The sequence below is a fragment of the Symphodus melops genome (genome assembly GCF_947650265.1).
Source record: "Symphodus melops genome assembly, chromosome: 21".
Classification (NCBI taxonomy): domain Eukaryota; kingdom Metazoa; phylum Chordata; class Actinopteri; order Labriformes; family Labridae; genus Symphodus; species Symphodus melops.
The window spans coordinates 16199760-16218436 of record NC_136711.1 but is presented as its reverse complement, the minus strand read 5'-3'; the positions used below and the strand labels follow the sequence as shown (position 1 = coordinate 16218436).

Sequence of the window (18677 nt, the reverse complement as noted above, 5' to 3'; positions counted from 1 at the left end):
GCTCTTTTTTTCAGTTTGTTGTCTCACCTTCTCGATCCTACATCCTGATTTTTCCTTGGTTAATCCTTATTCTTCTATTGAGTTTGATTTTTTTTCAGTTGAACTTTTTAAAGACTTGTTTGGTTAAGTTTTCTGTTTTTGCCTTTGGTTCAAATAAGTAATGTTGCTGTCTTCACCTGGGTCCTCTACCTTTGTTTATTCCTCATCTACCCAAAGACAGTCGGTCACATAAAATATGTGCATTTATACAAACACACAGTAACTTATTGAAGCTTGAAAGGCTACTTAAATGGTGAAAAAAATGATTTTACTGCATGGTTGTGAAAATATTCTTCCACATGAGCATTTTAATCTGACATTTGAAAGGACTGAGAATTGAAAAAAGTAAATACTTTTTACTCTATTGAAATGCTACAAATATAAATCATGACAGAAGCTGCTTTCAAATTACAATTTCAATAAATAAACTTACAATTTCATTCATTCATATTTTGAGGTTTCCAAATATCTGTCTTACCGCTGTGTGTGCAATACTAAAGCCTAATCATTTAAGTTCAAAGAGTTCATGCATGTTCTTTAGTCTCCAGTCTTGTACATAATTAAACATTTATGAAACAGGCTTTTTAATCATAATACAGACCAGAATTGCTTTAAAAAAGGAAATGTTAAACAAATCAATGTTAAACAAATCTCTAGTTCTTTTTCAAGGAACATTACCTCCAAATCCTTTCAGTCTTCTTTTCAAACTGGAGCAGAAAAAAAAACTTGAATGTGTCAAAGACCTTTTCAGAGATGACTTCTTTCCTCTTAGGTTAAAGAAACTTTCTTTTGCATAGTCTACTTTCAAGTCAGGCGCTACTTGCTTGTGCTGTCAGGCGACACATTTCAAGTTTGAAATGTACATACAGTATGTAACAGTTTAAAATAGTATATAGAGCCAACATTAGCACATGATTTTCTTAGACTAGATGGGTCATACCAGAAGAATTTTGAAAGAAAACAGTAGCAGCTTTGATTTCCTTCTCTTCAATAAATTGTAGATCTGAACACATTGACTACTAACTGTCTTTCAAGGCTTGGGAAAATAATACCAGTGTCTAAACTGCTTTAGGCTTCTTCATATGACTTCACTTTTTGTGTTAAATCCATTTGAATCACTGAGAAAACAGAAGATATGTGCAGCAACTCAGTATGGCGGGCGGATAGGCTCTTAATCGTTGTAGATGTTTATGTTGTTGTGTTTGTGACCTGTTCTGTGCACAGATAAGTGAAAGCTTATGTGTAAACGTATAAATAAAATGGAAAACAAAATAAACCTTAAATCCTGGATGAAAAAAAATTCCATTTATGTGCAGGCACAGCAGCACACAAGTTTAACCAAGCTGCATATATCATCTTTATGGAAAGGTCCTTTCGAACACATTTTAACTGTGCGATGAGGCCAGATGCTGTTTCGACTCTCCCTCTCCCTCCATTTATCTTTATTTATATATTTTAAAAGCAAAAGTTCACTCATGGTGCTCGCGTCACACCGCCTACTCTGTCTCCGTTTTTTCCACAACCTACCACTTGTGATGTCTGGTTTCTGTGTGCGTCTATATAGAATGAGATTTAACTTAAAGCTAGAAAATACTTACAACGTTAATAATGTTTCAAAAAGAAAACATTTCCTGTCCTGGTTGTCTGGATTGTTATCAAAGATTGAGAGAAGAGTCGATTTGGGAGGAGGAAAGATCGGAACCAGCAGGGAGTGATGAATGTCAGAGAATGAGGTGATGAGGTCAAGGGCCACAGAAAGAGGTCAGCTCCACAGAGAGAGCGGAGCAAAGGAGATTTAATGAGAGAAAGAGATAAATGTAGTGAAAGTGGAGATATTGGAGCAGTGGAGATATTCTAAAAATGAAGTAGCGTGTCCAATATAGAGCAAAATCAAACTCCATCCTGAAAGGTTCATAATATAATATTGTTCTCACATGCACACAGTCCACGTAGTACTTAAGCTTATTTATGGTAGATTATTTGCATTGCATATAGTGGATGTAACGTAATTAGGCACTGTTCTGACTTTTGTTTCGATAGCTGCAAAAGTAACCGTTATAATGGCAAAGCTCCCCGCTGATTATTTTGTAAGCAACTCTTAAAGCTCCGGCGAAGGAATCGACAATTTGGGTTGATTTTGGCGCCCCCTGTCGATAAAGTGCTTGTCTTGTTCTGTTCAAGATGCATTATTTATGTTCATGTGACGTCTCACCTTATCGGTGAAGGTCACAGAGGCGTGTATTACCTTCGAATATGTAGTGGCAGAGGTGTTACAGGGTGAGAAAGAGAGAACAGCACTGTGTGTGTGCACGTCTGAGTGTGTGTATGTGGAGCTCAGTTACAGCGGCGTTACTGAATCCCACTCTGAAAATGGCTTATTAGTTTCTGTCGAATTTCATAAGATTTAAATTGGCTTTGGATTGATGAAGTAAAGCTAATTTTCTCTGTATTACTTTATACGATAAAAATAAAGTGTCTATCTTTAAGTACAAGTCTTAATGAAAAGAGTAACTGACCCCAGTAAATGTTTTCCCTGAATTGCCTACACATTTTACACTGCTATTTTTTGCTCAAAAGAGGGTGTATTTATTTAACGCCACTGATATACAACATGAAGTATGTATTCAGTTCTGACTAATCTATGCTGAGCTCTGATATGTGTGGGTGTGAAACAGGACGATGGGAGGTTATGAGCATGTGTGTGTACATTTGTCATCACTACCAAGAATACTCAACAACTGTTCAAAGTGACACAGCAGTGGGCGGGTGTCGATAAAACTGACGAATGTCTCCTTTATATTTTGTAATTTTTTAACTTCCATTAACATGTGGGACAGAAGTGTGGCATGAAAGTGAGTCTGGATTCAGGAGAGAGGTCAAGAGTGTGAAGGAGTGCAGGGAGGGAGGAGAGCGTGTGAGAGTGAAGGCTGTTTTTTTTCTGAGAGTCTGGCAGAGTCTGGTGGCAGCCGGGAGAGGAGACACTAAAAGCCAGAGTTTTTAAAGAACCTGTTCCCGATTTGGACTCTTTTCAACCAAGGGTGATGTCAAATATGAGGGGCGATAACGCAAAGAGATGCTGAGAGGATATTGATATTTCTGAGCTCTTTTTGGTCACACACTCCTGAATACACTGTGTTGTGATGGGGAGTGTGAGTGAGCTGTGTGCCTCCAGTTTCCAGGCATTTCTCTGTCCGTCAGTACGACCAGGGGCACCTGCTGCAACCACCGGTAAGAGCATTTTTCAAGAAATCTCATAAAGTTGAAACTAGGTAAACAACCCTAGTTTAGAGTTGTGTTTAAACTTCTCTTAAAATATTAATTAGAAATGTGTGTTGAGAATAATTTCTAGCTATTGTCATTATGACGTCTGTTGCATTTATTTGACTCTTTGTATAAAAACAGAAACAGTGAGAAATGGAAAACAAGACTGTGCTACAAGTGTTCAGTTGCCGTGGTGATTCCCTGTTAGGTTTTTAAGCAGCACTTTGAGTTGTGTGAGCGTGTGTTGTGTGAGTGTGTGTGTTTATTCGTGTGAGTGTGCCATGCTGTGTTTTTGACATTTCTGAGTTGCGGCAGACACGAGTCAGGCAAACTGTGTGTGTTATCGAGGTCTTGTTTCAAGAACATGACGCACACCTATCATCCTCTACTCCACACGTCCTTCTCTTCAGTGGGTGAGTGCTCTGCGTGGAGCCGTAATCTCCATCTCTGCCCACTGCTCTCCTTCCAAGGAGGTGCTTTGATTTCATGAAAATGTCCTCATTCAAAATCTCACACGATAAAGCAGCGAGGTGCTTACCCAGGTTATTTCCATTTGCTGTCCTGATTTTATGACCTGACTTTCTAAAGCTGTACTTCCCCTCTATTTCCTTGTGATTTCCTTCTACTCTCCACTTCATCATATCTTTGCCTAAAGGCCTCTCTAACAGTGATGCTTTCACTGTTGTAACCTTTAGCTGTTAAGCAGACCATTTTCATAATGGGCAATACTGTTCTGTCCAATGGAAATAATTCATATCGTTTGTTCACTGCCAGCTCTAGTGGTAGTAGTCATGCCAGTCTCAGAGGAAGATTACCCATATATTACAGCCATGTCAGAGTAGAAAACATAATACAGGTTATACAGACAACATGATGATGTGCCTTCAGAGAAACTTGATCAAATGCCCTATTAGTTGCCATTCTGGTGGAAAAATTGTCACAAGTGCTCCCATGGAAAGCTAGCCACCTGAAAAAAATGCCATATGGGTTCATCTTAAATGGAGAAAATATGAGTAAAGCCCTTAAAAGTGTTTTTTCCAGTGATGAAAACATGATGAAGTGTGTTCTTGAGATCCCCTCAAGTGCAGAAAACTTGACACTGGACCTGAAGTTGCCCATCAATTGGAGAACATTTGCAAACATGTCCTCCAGGGTCGCTTTTCAAGAAGTGTAACAAAAATGACTAAATTGTGTCGAGGATGTTCTTTCAGCTAAGTAAAGGGGGTGGTAAAGATATGTTATAAAGAACCCACTGGAGCTCCCCTCTGAAGAAAACTACAGAGCTGTTCAGTTACCTGTCCAGTGGAAAACATGTGATGAAGTCAATCAATCAATCAATCAATCATTGTTTGTATAGCGCCTATTCACACTGTTATCTCAAGACGCTATACAAAACAACATAAAGGAGGATTTCTCCTTTGTTTTCCTCACATTCCCATTGTCCACACTTCCTGAGGTGGTGTCGGAGAAGGCCATGTATGAATGAGGACATGATTGGTTGCACTTTAAATAGAGAAAACATCACATCATGGCTTCCAGGTGTCTTTCAGCTAGAGGAAATGTGCCTTCCAGGTTGCCCACTTAAATACTTCCAATACAGAAATCACAAAAGCATACCTGTGGGGTGTCCTTCCAGAAAACTTGGTAACTGACTCTCCATTATACCCCTTTATTGTAAATAATCTACATCATGCCTCTCTTTCAACAACTGTCTTTTAATGTTCTTTCTACCAAAGAAAAACGTCCAAATGAAAACTATTCACAGCTTGTTTCTCATCAGAAGTTGAGAATATATATCGTCTGTATTTTGGTGATCTGACCCTTTAAACTATTGAAGCAGTTGTTCACCCACCTCTTTCTCAGCATATCCTGTTTTTGGTGTGTCCAAATTCTGGATAAAGCACCGATTCAAGCTCACAGCTGCAATCCTCTGCCCTCTTTTCCTCTATCCTTCCCTGCATCCTCTCCTCTCCCTTCCTCTTTGCATAACACAAAGGCCACCCATCATTCAAATCAAAACTGCCTCGTCGGTCCTCACAACCATTTAAATTGATCAATCTGTTGATCTTCTCTGAAGGTTGTTATTTTTCTTGCCCCTTGTTGAGTCATTAATTTTTTTCCAAACTTAATGAGGAGAAGAATATGTCCTTTTGCTACAACTTTTATCACCTTAGTTTACACACACACACACACACACACACACACACACACACACACACACACACACACACTGATGGACACACTAGGTTGGGTGTTAGGGCTTTACAAAGAACATGTATGCATATTCCAAGGCCAAAAGACATTTAAACTGGTTTCTAAGCCCGCAATTACACCCATTTGACGTTTTTGTTGTTTTCATTCTTTCCCCTGGGAATGAGGGGCATTCAAAACCATGTAATCTCTTTTGAGATTAAATAACAGGCTGGTTCACTGTACAGTTACATGTTATAGATAGATAGATGGATGGATGGATGGATGGATGGATGGATGGATGGATGGATGGATGGATGGATGGATAGATAGATAGATAGATAGATAGATAGATAGATAGATAGATAGATAGATAGATAGATAGATAGATAGATAGATAGATAGATAGATAGATAGATAGATAGATAGATGAATCTCTTATATTATACGTGTATTATTTTTAATAATGAGCTTTAGCAATGTTAATGTATATCTTCCATGCTAATAAAGCCGTTTGAATTGAATTAAATTAGAAAGAGATAAACCATAGACTGTAAAGCATAATAATACAGTGTATGAGATAAACAGATAATTAAATAGACGGGGAGTCTGTTTGCGTTCCATCGCTCTCTGATTGGCTGCTGCCGTCGAAGCCCCGCCGACGTCATCCTTCTCCAACACCGGCTGTCCCTCCTCCTCCGCGGACAGTTGTCAGTCTAACGGTAACTGAATAACTATACCGACACCTTTTTTAAACCCCTCGGAGACACTTTGAGGAGAAAAAGTTTCCCAAGCAGGCGTTGACAAACAGCACAGCCATGGTTTTAAAGTCGGAAGAAGGAGTTGGTAAGTTGCTTGAACCGCTTTAATGTAGTCAAAAAGGCGAACAGCGGCTAACTTAGACAGCTAACCAGGATAGCAGGCTTAGTTAACTGACGTAACTTTACCTCACGCTAACAGACGTAAACATCACCTCATTGTCTTTAAAACGCTTTATTGAGTGTGTTAGATTGTTTTTTCCCCAACCAACAGAGAGAAAGCAACAAGTCCTTATCTGACTGCTTGGTAGGCTTTATTATCAGGCACAAGAGATCCATTATTATTATCTGGATTGAGGCCAGACCTCATGGGGGTTTGTGCTTATTGAGCAGCACTATATAGTTCATCATGTGTCTATAAATACGATCAATGCACTCTTTTGTTGGAGGGATTGCCCTCAAAATTACTAGTTGACTTGGCTGCATGCACTTCTTTGCACAGTTTCCCAAACTTGTGACCCAAGTCTGTAATAAAGGGTTTGGAGAGAAAGTCTCTGCAGAAAAAAAAGGGAAATATGCTCTAAAAAAACACTTCACTTGGATCATAAATCAAGCTTCTTCACAACTGCACTGTTTCCTCTGATAGATGGAGCAACGCCTACAGGATGTGTTTTATTCTGTCAGGAAGGAAAAAGCTGTAAAAACAAAGTTTGCCTGAGAGTAATACAAAAACAGACTTATTCTGTCAGGTATGGAAAAAGCAATTAAAGCGGTCAAGCAGAATATTAAAACCTCCACAAGTTCAGGTAGTTTGTTTTCACAATAACAGTGATTTTGTAACTCGTTGTTCAACATGGTCAGAGAGCCTCTTTCTCTCTGAGAGACACTTCACATGCTATCTGAAAGTCTTCACTTCGTTTCTCCTTCATTATTGGGATGGGTGTTTGTCTGTGTGAAGTCACAGTTTATCTATGTGTGAATGCGATCAGTCACAAGGGATGGTTAACAGAACTGCCTAATTCTATCACTCTAGATCTTGTTCTCCGCGGGGCAGGGAGCAGATAAATGGACAATTAATAGCCTTGTGAGCGCTTTCAATGTTAACAGCACCAGACACTGAATCTTTCAATCTGAAAAGGAAGATTATTTTGTACCCAAACTGACTTACCTCAGGTCCTGGGTCAGCTGCCATGCTAGTGGTTAGCAGTATCACATTTTCCACAGAGGTTCTTTAACAACACACTGTACGAAAGCCCTGCTGAAGTGCCCGCTTTGTTTATTTGCTCTACGGGATTATTGGCATCATGCAGACACAGAGTGTGACATCAGATGCTTCTTTTCCCCCCAAAGAAGTCAACAGAAAGCCCACACAACTTTCTACCCAGATTTAACCTAGATTTGTCCGTTTGAATGAAAACGGACAATATTTTTTCTCTAACTTGACCTTCTCCTGTATCTCTGTTAAGATAATCCTTTATTCATCTCGCAAGTGGAGAAATTCACAGTGATACTGTGGATACAGGCAAAAAAACAACAAAGCTGTGGGCTTTCTCTAACTTTATTTCTAAAAAACCAAAAAAACTTTAGAGGATGAAGAATAGCTCTGTCGCTTTGTGTGCTATTTCTGCATTGTCCATTTGTGAACTGGAAAATCAGGGAGCATTCAGTCTGTCCTTAAATTGTCTGGACATTTTCAGGAATGTGTGTTTTAAGAAATAAGAAAAAAAAGAGGCATTTTTGTCAAATTGTGCATTTTGTTTGTGATTTGCATCCAAAGTTGGTGAGTCCTCCCTCTCCATCCTCTCGCTCCCTTTCATGGACACCGGTGTCCACGTGGGGGAGCCTGTATCTGTGATGAGCTCACATTGAGTGGGAGGAGTCAAGCTGGACCGAGAGAGGAGTGGGGGAGAGCAAGATGAGAGTACAAGGGTTTTACCCCCTCTCCCTCCCTCCCTCACACACACACACACACACACACACACACACACACACACACACACACACACACACACACACACACACACACACACACACACACACACACACACACACACATACACACGCTTCTCAAACACACTCATCCTAATTTTAGTTGAAGGTCCTCTCCCCTCCTGTCTCCCCTCTGCTGGAATGAGAGCCTGAGGATTACAGAGCGGGGAGGCTGCACCAGAGGACCACAGGATTGGGATTGGAGGGCTTTGGCAGGACTGGATTATTTTTTTTGTATGTTGGAGGCGCCAGACCGGACTGCAGCAAACAGGATGGTTTTGTACTGGAATTGTTGGCTGGAAATAGAGGAGCTTTAAAAATACCAGGAGCAAGAATCAAACTCCTGAATAAACAGCAAAGAAGCCGGGTTCCTCAGACGGGAAGCTTTCTCTGGTATGAGCCTCAGGATTATTACACAAATGTGTAGGTGTTCTGTGCGTCATCAGAACTTCTGCTTTTGAGCTGTTTTACAGAAACTTATCATGAATGAGTGTTTGTGCGTGCATTATGTCGTCACATCTTCTTGAGAAAGCTGCCAGAACCTGCGTACGTGCTTTTCTTATCTTTTGAACCGTGTCTTTTGTCTGCACAGGATGTAAAGTGTTGCATAACTTTTAAACCAGAGTGTGAAGGTGGATGGATAGAGAGGAAACTTTAAGCCCGAGTATGTTGCCTGTCCGTAGCAGCTGGTCATGTGCAGCATTGCTATGGCAAGGTGTCCCGTTACGTACCAACACAAACACACACACACACTCGGTGAGCTGGAGACGATGCAGTGCAGTGGGCTCAGGAGCCCGGAGAGGCAGAAAGAATGTGTGTACTCTGTTTATGTTTGAACACATGATCATATGTTTCACAAGGTATCATAAATCATTCGATGTCCTCTCCGATCAGAGAGAGGAAGACAGCTGAATGCCTCTGTTCTCACAATGGGACTTTATTCTTGTCCCATCAGGTTTAGAATAAGAGAGCTGCTGCTCTGGCCTACTTACACCTCTCTGTAGGCTGAGTTTGTTAGTCTGTGTGTGTGTGTGTGTGTGTGTGTGTGTGTGTGTGTGTGTGTGTGTGTGTGTGTGTGTGTGTGTGTGTGTGTGTGTGTGTGTGTGTGTGTGTGTGTGTGTGTGTGTGTGTGTGTGTGTGTGTGTGTGTGTATGATGAGGGAATGCAGCACATTCTGTGTGTGTGCGTCTGCAGTGTGTGAATGGTATCAGTATCTGTTGGCACCTCAGACTTCTCTTCATTTGCCTAAATGTCAAGAGAAAGTCTGTGTTTGACAAAGAGCTGGAACTTTCCATCCTTTGTGTAAATGTTCTCGTGAAATATTTGTACAGAGCCGACAATCCACGTTTTAAAACTATTCAATGTATGTACGGCCTTCTGGGTTCTTTGCAGAGTTGTATCGATGTAGGTTCAAGTTTTGTTTTTAATCTAACATGCTGGAGAGGAAGAACATGGTGTAATATCTGATGATGTGAAGTGGAGATGATACAGATCAGAGAGGTGATCTCACATGATGCTTTCTCTTTTTTCTAGAAGCAAACCTTTTTTTTTTCCCTCTCAAGTATAAACCTCATGTCAGACACTGTCGTGTCAATATTTCACTCGTCATCTTATCAGCGCTCTGCAGACGGTGTGTGTGTGTGTGTGTGTGTGTGTGGCCTCATGAGCTGCTCTTCTATCAGAGTACAGTTGTGTGTCTGAGTAACGACAGAAAGGCTGGATGGACGAATGAGCTCAACAGACGTTTCATGAAGTTTCTTTTCAAAGCTAGTTCAGCATTTCTTTCATTTTAAAGGTAAGGCGTGTGTGTGTCATTTAAAAATCAGTTTCTAATGAAGCCACTCGTCGAGAGCTCTGATGCTGTAATGAGACCATGATGGACCGTTTCTGCCTCAGTATGTTCAACTCTCTGTTTAAAGTAGGGGACGCAGTGATGAGTTCACCCTGCTCGATGGTTTTAACAGTAAATCATTTGTGTCCGAGTTCAGTCTCTCCGTTTCTTCCTCAAACATGTTTTTTTGTCATCAGACGTCACTGACAGATGGAGCTGGAAAAAAAGTTTAAAGCAGTAGTAATTATTATTTTTGTCTTCTTCTTGGTTTGTCACCTGAATATTTCATTGAAAGATCATTGAAATCTACAAGAAAAGTTCTTTTGCAAACGGCTTCTCTTTTTATCGACGACCTCTCGAGTTCTTAGGTTGAATAAGTTTGAGCTCATCATTGAACGTAATAAATGGCTCATTTCCATGTTGTGGTTGGAAGACAGTGAAGACAGTTATAAGTGGTTATGCATCGTGATCTGTGTCAGAAGGTTCATTAATGAAACACAACAACCTGTGAAAACATGAAGAAGTATCAAGATGACCTGGGATGAAGAATGAAGCCTCGACCTACAGTATATTATCTGTCGTGTGTAGATCCAACTCAAAATACGGAAAAGAAACAGATTTTTTAATTCCTTCTAATCATGACTCAAGTCTTTCTGTTTCATCGTGTGTGTGTGCGTGTGTGTGTGTGTGTGTGTGTGTGTGTGTGTGTGTGTGTGTATTTATACTTCAGTATGAAACAGAGATTTCATTTCACCCTTCACTTTGGTCTTTGGATCCTGGGGAGATATTCTGGATGCTTAAATCTTGTGTTTCCATAGTGAGCCCGAGCAGTGGGACTCTCAGGTCACTCGTCTCCCTTTTGTTTCTGTGTGTGTGTGTGTGTGTGTGTGTGTGTGTGTGTGTGTGTGTGTGTGTGTGTGTGTGTGTGTGTGTGTGTGTGTGTGTGTGTGTGTGTGTGTGTGTGTGTGTGTGTGTGTGTGTGTGTGTGTGTGTGTGTGTGTGTGTGTGTGTGTGTGTGTGTGTGTGTGTGTGTGTGTGTGTGTGTGTTGTTGTGCAGCTGCTGCAGCATTTCCATTGTTTGTGTGTAATGTGTTGCACTTTGTGTGTAGGACAGAGTATTTGATGTGTGTATCTGAGTGTTGCATGTGCTTCCCTCTTCAGTGCCCGATGACCTCAGTCCAGAGGAGAGACAGGAGCTGGAAAGCATCCGCCGCAGAAAACAAGAACTACTCCACGACATACAAGTAAAAAAAACACACACACACACACACATCTTTCAAGCTTTAAGACTTTAATTTGAAATGTTCTGGAATTAAACTTTTGATTCCTACAATGTTAACAAAGGGATCTTTTCACGCTCAGGTTCATGGCATATTTAATAAGCAGCAATGACAGCAGCACAGCTTATTGTGTGTTTTTCCTCTTTGTCTAACCTTCTCATTGTTCAGGTAGTTCTGCGTCCTTGAACAGATTTTGTTCTTCCACGTCTAGACCAGTGCGCCCAGGGAGGTGTGTGTGAGGGCGAGAGGGGTCTGGGAATATGACCAGTGGAGCGTTACTGTACACGTTTACGATGGATGACCGTCTTTGTCTGGAGTGATAGTGTATGGAGGGGGATGGTCTCTCTTTGTCTCTGTGTATATACAGTATGTATATGTGTGTGTGTATGTGTGTGTGTGTGTGTGTGTCTCCTGAAGGCTTTGTCCATGGATGGGTTCGCCCCTTGCCTTAGTTTCACTTTAACCTGAAATAAAATAAAATTAAAAAAAGTTTTTCACATCTACAAACTTGATGAAATCGAAAGACGTCGTAGCCGAAAAGCTGACAGATAATATCACTGAATCTTCATCGTTAAATTCTACATTTAAACTTTTTGTAAACTGGACGGTATTTTCATTCCTCACCAAACTTCTAAAATAATTCTGAAGATTTTGGATCGAATCATTTTCAGTTCACTTTGTGTACTGTGGGCAAGCTGGACATAGAAACACATGAAGAACATTCAGGAAACACAAACGTGCCTTCAGGCTGCGACGCGGCGTGAATAGATTGATGGAGTTTATTACCAAGGTCGACGCTCGCTCTGCGCTTTTCTCCTCTAAGCTCACCAGGTCTCGCCCTGGGGGGCTGATGGGTAATGAGCCATGCAATATTTCAGTAATGGAGAAAGACGACGCTGCTTGTTTGTGTGGGAGGGTAACCATGGAAACCCACATGGAGGAATACAGACAAGTGCACTTATGTACCCTGTTTACCTGTTTTTAACCCACACACACACACGCACGCACGCACGCACACACACACACACACACACAGGCGCTCAGAGGGAGTTGTAGGTGATTATAGCTCGACTCTACCACTCGGGCTTCGTCTCCTTCTCTTCTGTAATTACCTTAGTTCATTAACTTTTTTGCTGGGCTCACTGTTTCTCTCCTCTGTTCTTTCCACTCATAAACTCTGCGCTCTGTGGAGCAGCTCAGCTAAGCCAGTCGAGGTCTTTGATCCTGCACACTCCCGTCTCCCCTCCAGTGCGACACTCAGAAGACCGGGGAGTTAGTCACGAAGGGGGGAGGGGGGGAGAGACTGGCTGGGTAAATCTGGGTCAGCACAGAGGAGAGGGAATCAGGGGAAAGGGTGGTCAGCATTGACCCCAGAACAGGTGCTTCAGCTCCCAGAGACGATTTTCTGTTCCACAAAACTCGTGCTGTGAGAAAGAAAGAGACGGGCTGAGCGAGTGAATCACATCTGCACTTTTAGCTTGTTGGTTTTTTATGTTCATGTTGTGTGTAAGTGCTCATCTGGATGTTTGGGTCTGAGTGTAGCTGGAGCAGACGACCATGAGACGGTGGGATCAAAGCACCTCCAGAGGTTTTCTGGGAACGTCAGATGTCACAAATAAAACACGTGTACACGTCTGTTGGGTTTCTGTGGCTTCAAAAGAGAAACAACAAAGCTGTTATTTTTCTCCTTCTTTTTTTTTTCTTCTTTTCCTTCATGTCTCTCCTCGTGTTTGGCTGTCTGCTCTCAGCGGCTGAAGGATGAGATAGCAGAGGTGACCATAGAGATTGAAAGCCTGGGTCAGACTGAAGAGAGGTAAAGTGTCTTTCAACAATCCTATGTGTGGGAAGCTGTGGGCCAATCAGTGCACTCCACAAAAATGACCTGAACAAAATCCAAACAGAAACAAGACGGCTTTAGTTTAAATTATCGATGAATGTGTCGAATGTTTATCCAAAGGCGTGATTAGTTCAGTGATTATCTGGAAAGAGAGAAGCAAACCCAAAGATGTTCAAAAGTCTTGATATTGTGGGAGCTTCACCTTCTTCACCTCGAGTGGACTGTTGTATTTGATGTCTGGAAGGTCAAAAATGAATCTCCACACTCAAGGGGATTCACTTTACTGTTAAAAGGAACTCCGAATAAACTCGAGTTCCTCAGAAATGAGAAGCTAAAACTTTTTTTGGCACTTTAGCTCGTAGGAGGAACAATAATGTAAATCCCACAAATGAATGAACCAATCAACGGCAGTTTTGTTCAAGTGAAAATAAAACAAAGACATTGTGTAAGAGGTTTTTTTCTTTCTGTTTCATCTCATTTTTAGGAAAAGCATGCATAGGAACAAACAAATGGCCATCGGCCGAAAGAAGTTCAACATGGACCCCAAGAAGGTGAGAATGAATCAGGCTCATTGTACAGGTAACAGTTAAGGATCTGTAGCTTTCTCTGTCAGTGTCAATGAGAAGAGTTAGCTCCTGCTAACGGACAAAATAAAGTCTGAAAGAAGTTTGAATCATTTTGACTGACGGTGTTGTTTCTCTGCTCGTCTCTCTCAGGGGATTCGCTTCCTGATTGACAGCTCCCTCCTGAAAAACACCAGCGATGACATCGCCCAGTTCCTCTATAAGGGTGAAGGGCTCAACAAGACGGCGATTGGAGACTTCCTCGGGGAGAGGTGAGGGACACTACAGAGATCAAATAAAACCTTTTTTCACAGCTGACATTTAGACTTTTCAGAGCAGAGGACACTCAGTAGTCTCTGTGACTTCACCGATTAGTTTCTAAAGAGGCGCTTTAAAGCCAGAATATGGCAGTCACCGTTTTTTAAATGCTACTTCAACCAAATTTTGATCTTTTGAGAAAGAGTACAAGATGTGGCGCCGAGGCGTAATGAGGATTCCTGCAGCTAAACTCGCTTTGTGACCTTCTATAGTCATTCTTCTTCTTCTGTTTTAAAAGTGGCAGTTGCTGCTCGGCTGAATGGCTCTGTTGACTATACATACTGTACATTCTGTATTAAGTGTTCAGTCATTTGTTGAAGTCAGCTGGTTTGTAAGAAAAGCTGCGTCTTTAAGGCAGAATCTCTTCGAGTTCAAGAGTTCAGTGACTATTGAGGTCACATAAAAAAAAAGAGGGGGGGGGCAGAAAAAGATAAGTTTGCTTTCTGTGACTGATCCTGTGTTGAGATAAATGCCCTTTTGTTTTCACCAGCACAGCATTCAATCTAAAATATTCAGAGTTATGTACTGAGAAAAGGTTTGTAGTATGCAGCACTGTGATCAGGCGATAATTAACATCTTTATTTGACAAACTTGTTCAAAGCATTTGATTCATCAGAATCGGTCTTGGATATCACATTAAAGATATTAAACGGTGCAATGACTTTCTCATCCTATTCTCTTAAAGGGTTTTAAGATTTTGTTCACACGTTGAACTTGAGCTAAGCTTTTGGAAACAGACTCCTTTAATGTCCTCCTGTGACATTTAAAGTGATGTTCTGTAAGAGACTCCTCTTTGGACTTTTACAAAGCTCTGCATGTTCTTACATGTGAGGACAGATCAGGCCTTATCAATATGATGTTGATATTAAAAGATGAGCTTAAGTTTAGATCTGTTTTCATCTGATGTGTTTAATCTCATCCAAACGGTTTGAGCTGCGTCCAGTCTGTGATCCTGTGTTCCTTCTGTTTCCTCCCCCTCGTGTGTGTGTGTGTGTGTGTGTGTGTGTGTGTGTGTGTGTGTGTGTGTGGGATGTTACGCGTCGTGCAGAGATGACTTTAACATCGAGGTTCTGCACGCCTTCCTCGACTTACACGAGTTCACAGATCTAAACCTGGTCCAGGCCCTCAGGCAGTTCCTGTGGAGCTTCAGGCTGCCGGGTGAGGCTCAGAAGATCGACCGCATGATGGAGGCGTTCGCTCAGAGATACTGTCGCTGTAACCCCGGAGTGTTCCAGAGCACAGGTACAGCCGATGCAGCCAGCTGGGAGCTCAAACAAGTTACAGTCAAGATTTTTTTTTTGTATATTTTAGTTCGAAACAACAACAAAAAAGAAAGTAGAGTCTTCATTCTTCATTCTGGCCACAAACATGAATATGTGAAGGAGCTCTGACAATGTTACAAAAACACATCAGGCCTGTTTAATTCATCGCTTTGACTTCCGACCTCGGTGTGTAGAAGTCTTGGATTACAACCCCTTTGTTCTTTCTTTTACAGATACGTGTTACATTCTGTCGTTCGCTGTGATCATGTTAAACACCAGCCTACACAACCCGAACGTCAAGGACAAACCGTCCGTCCAGAGATTCACGTCCATGAACCGAGGGATCAACGATGGAGGAGATCTGCCAGAGGAGCTTCTCAGGGTGAGAAAACGAACAAACTCACAACAACTTACATCAAATCCTGCTTTTTTTTTTTTTTTTTGAAATGTATGTGGGCACTTACAAGATATCGATGATTTCAGCCAAAACTCCCTAAAAGTCAAACATCCTGTGTCCTCGTGCCTCCCTCTCGTCTTCCTTCTCCATAGAACCTGTACGACAGCATCAAGAATGAACCTTTTAAGATCCCAGAGGACGATGGGAACGACCTCACACACACGTTCTTCAACCCTGACAGAGAAGGATGGCTGCTCAAACTCGGTGTGTTCATATAGTGAAGGCCAATTTGTCACTGTAAGCCGGAGGGCCCTCTAGTGGGCCGACTCTGTAACAACATCTTTAAAACATAACAGGAGGAAAAAAAAAGCTTGACACAAGAGTCATTTTGTTCTTCTCATTTTGTAATGTTTTTCTTGTTTGTTTGTGTTTCATGTGTTTTGACTCCAGGAGGTATGTAACCTTTAAAGTACCCAGCTGTGATGCACTGCTTTGCTTCTTCCCCTTCCTGCTGCCTTTACGTTTTCACCCTCACATCGGCTTCAAAATGCAAAAAATAGATTGTGTTTCTGCTTTCACCCTGCGCTGAATGCTGCTAAGCCCAGATGTGAGGGAAAAAAAGGCTGTTGCACATCTGTTTCTAACTGCAGACCACTGACCTGAGTGTTAACTTCAGAGTTTGTTGATTTGATAAGTCAGCTCATTTTAACCTGCTGCTCTGTGAGTGCTGCTGCTTTCATGTAAAGTTCAGTTTTTTTTGTTCCGACTCTCAGACCAGCTGTAATCTCCCCTCAGGTGGACGGGTCAAAACCTGGAAGAGACGCTGGTTTATTCTCACTGATAACTGCCTCTACTACTTTGAATATACGACTGTAAGTTCTTCCTGTTCGGCTACAAAACAAAAGATATTGGATAACTGCATGCAGGACTGCAGGTAAGAGTTCTCATATTCTGTTTTTTTTCTCTGCCTGAAAAGGATAAAGAGCCTCGAGGAATTATTCCACTGGAGAATCTGAGTATCAGAGAAGTCGAGGACTCCAAGAAACCGGTAAATAAAGCGAAATGTAGCTGTTTTTATTTTTCTCTCTCAGTGACAGTTTTTTAAACTACCATTAAAATAATAATAATCTAGAGGAAGAAAAAAATCTAAAAAAAGACATTAGTAATGTTTAAAAAACTTCCATAAATAAAAACCTGATGAAGCCCAATAAACAGTATTCATGCATGTGGGAACTTTCCAGAAGTGAAATAGGAGCCATCTGGAAGCAAACACCCAGCATGAAAACATCTTTTTCTTCTTAAGATACCATGAAATTATAACCCAGTGAGTAATACAAAAACCTCAGGCGAAATAAGTCCAAGACTTTCCGAAACTATTAAAAAACAAGATCTTGAAGGGAAAAGAAAAGTCAATATTTCCAAACGTTTTTTAAAACATACAAAAAAAAAAAAACTTGATAAAAGGGCCAAAAATTTAATGTCAAAAACATTTCAAATTTCTCCATCCCTGAAAATGAAGCCTGCTAAATGGTAAACACACAGAACGAACATGTGCAAAAGTTTTCAAAACTGGAGTCAAGAGAATGAGCATAAATAAATCCTGAAAGTTACAAATAAGCAACAATGGGATGTTTTGAAAAAGTCATGACGCTCATTAAAACGTTTATTCTGCATGTATTTTAAAACGCCTGCTGTTAGATACAGTATATTATAGTTGAGTTACTTAAAACTCACATGGTGTAATCATGTCTTTAAAACATGAACTGTTATCAGACACAGAGCAGCGGATCACTTATTTAAGAGATTTGTTCCTGGAGATTTTTTTTTATTGTCATGAAATGTTTTTATTCCATTCCAACCAACACTTGATGTTTTTGTCCCTTTCAGAACTGTTTCGAGCTCTTCATCCCAGACCACAAAGATCAGGTGATCAAAGCCTGCAAGACGGAGGCAGACGGCCGCGTCGTCGAGGGCAACCACACTTACTACAGGATCTCTGCTCCGACAGCGGAGGAGAAGGACGAGTGGATGAACAGCATGAAGTGAGCCTCATTCAAACTCTCTATCTTAAGGGTGACAATGCTGATTGTTTTCTAACCTTCCCTCTCCACCCTGCAGAGCCGCCATAAGCAAAGACCCATTTTACGAGATGCTCGCTGCTCGGAAGAAGAAGGTCTCGTCTCTGAAGGGTCTGTAGAGCCGCCGGGGTTTAAATCTTTACTGGATGTGGACCTGAAACTCCTGGACCTGCAGCAGAGGAGCTCCTCTTCTGTCATCTTCAGCACCTTGTTCTCTTCAGATTCAGCTTTTGGTCATTGACTTCTTCTTTTGAGCACTCCTCTGTTCATGCAGATCCTTCTGCTGTCCTCTTCTTTCATCGTGCTCTGAGGACAGTTCAGATGTGTCTGACTGACTTCAGAAACACTTCATACTGTACACACTCAGGCTGCAGCCACTTAAAACATTTCAGTCTGAAGAAGAGGGCAGCAGTCGGGCTGTAAAACTGACTGGAACAGAAATTCAGCGCGTCAGAAAAGGGACTGTAAGAAGGGCGGAGCTGCAGCTGGTGGCTAAATCTCATCGTACTGGAGTGCGAGCCTTGATTGACCAGCTGAGGTCTGCTGTCTAGACTTCAACTAAACCATCTCATTCACTTAAATACTTTAAGAAGAAATCTACTGGAAGACAAAGTGCAGGCATCTCTCACCCGGAAGCCTGGACCTCATCTTTAATGTTTTTGCCATAAAATACTTCCTTTTTTTTATCAGCCTGTTTGCTTATTTTTCCTGCTGTTTGTCTCGAGTCAAAGAACTGTCACTGAAATATGAAGGCAACGCTTTAATAGCTAAATATTTATTTATCCAGATTTCTTGTAATTTATTGTTTGAAGTTTGTCTTTTTCCGTTCTCATTAAAAGTTTTGCAGAACAATATTCATCTCTGGTTTGTTTTT

At 41.3% G+C, this 18677-nt stretch overlaps 1 protein-coding gene across 2 annotated transcripts; it reads left to right on the top strand.

Annotated features, from left to right (window-relative positions):
- The first annotated feature begins 6155 nt into the window (after positions 1-6155).
- LOC306817467 (cytohesin-1-like) lies at positions 6156-18655 on the top strand. Of its 2 annotated transcripts, none has more exons than XM_079334363.1 (12): positions 6156-6336; positions 11230-11312; positions 13097-13161; positions 13670-13736; positions 13902-14020; positions 15115-15308; positions 15562-15710; positions 15878-15989; positions 16521-16597; positions 16702-16773; positions 17613-17767; positions 17844-18655. In XM_079334363.1, exons 1-12 carry the CDS (start codon positions 6309-6311, stop codon positions 17920-17922), a joined length of 1200 nt encoding a protein of 399 aa, XP_079190489.1. In that variant the 5' UTR covers positions 6156-6308; the 3' UTR covers positions 17923-18655. The 2 variants fall into 2 exon arrangements, with proteins under 2 accessions (XP_079190489.1, XP_079190490.1); XM_079334364.1 differs by lacking the exon at positions 6156-6336 and adding an exon at positions 8428-8630 and having other exon boundaries at positions 15878-15990; positions 16519-16597.
- The last annotated feature ends 22 nt before the right edge of the window (positions 18656-18677 follow it).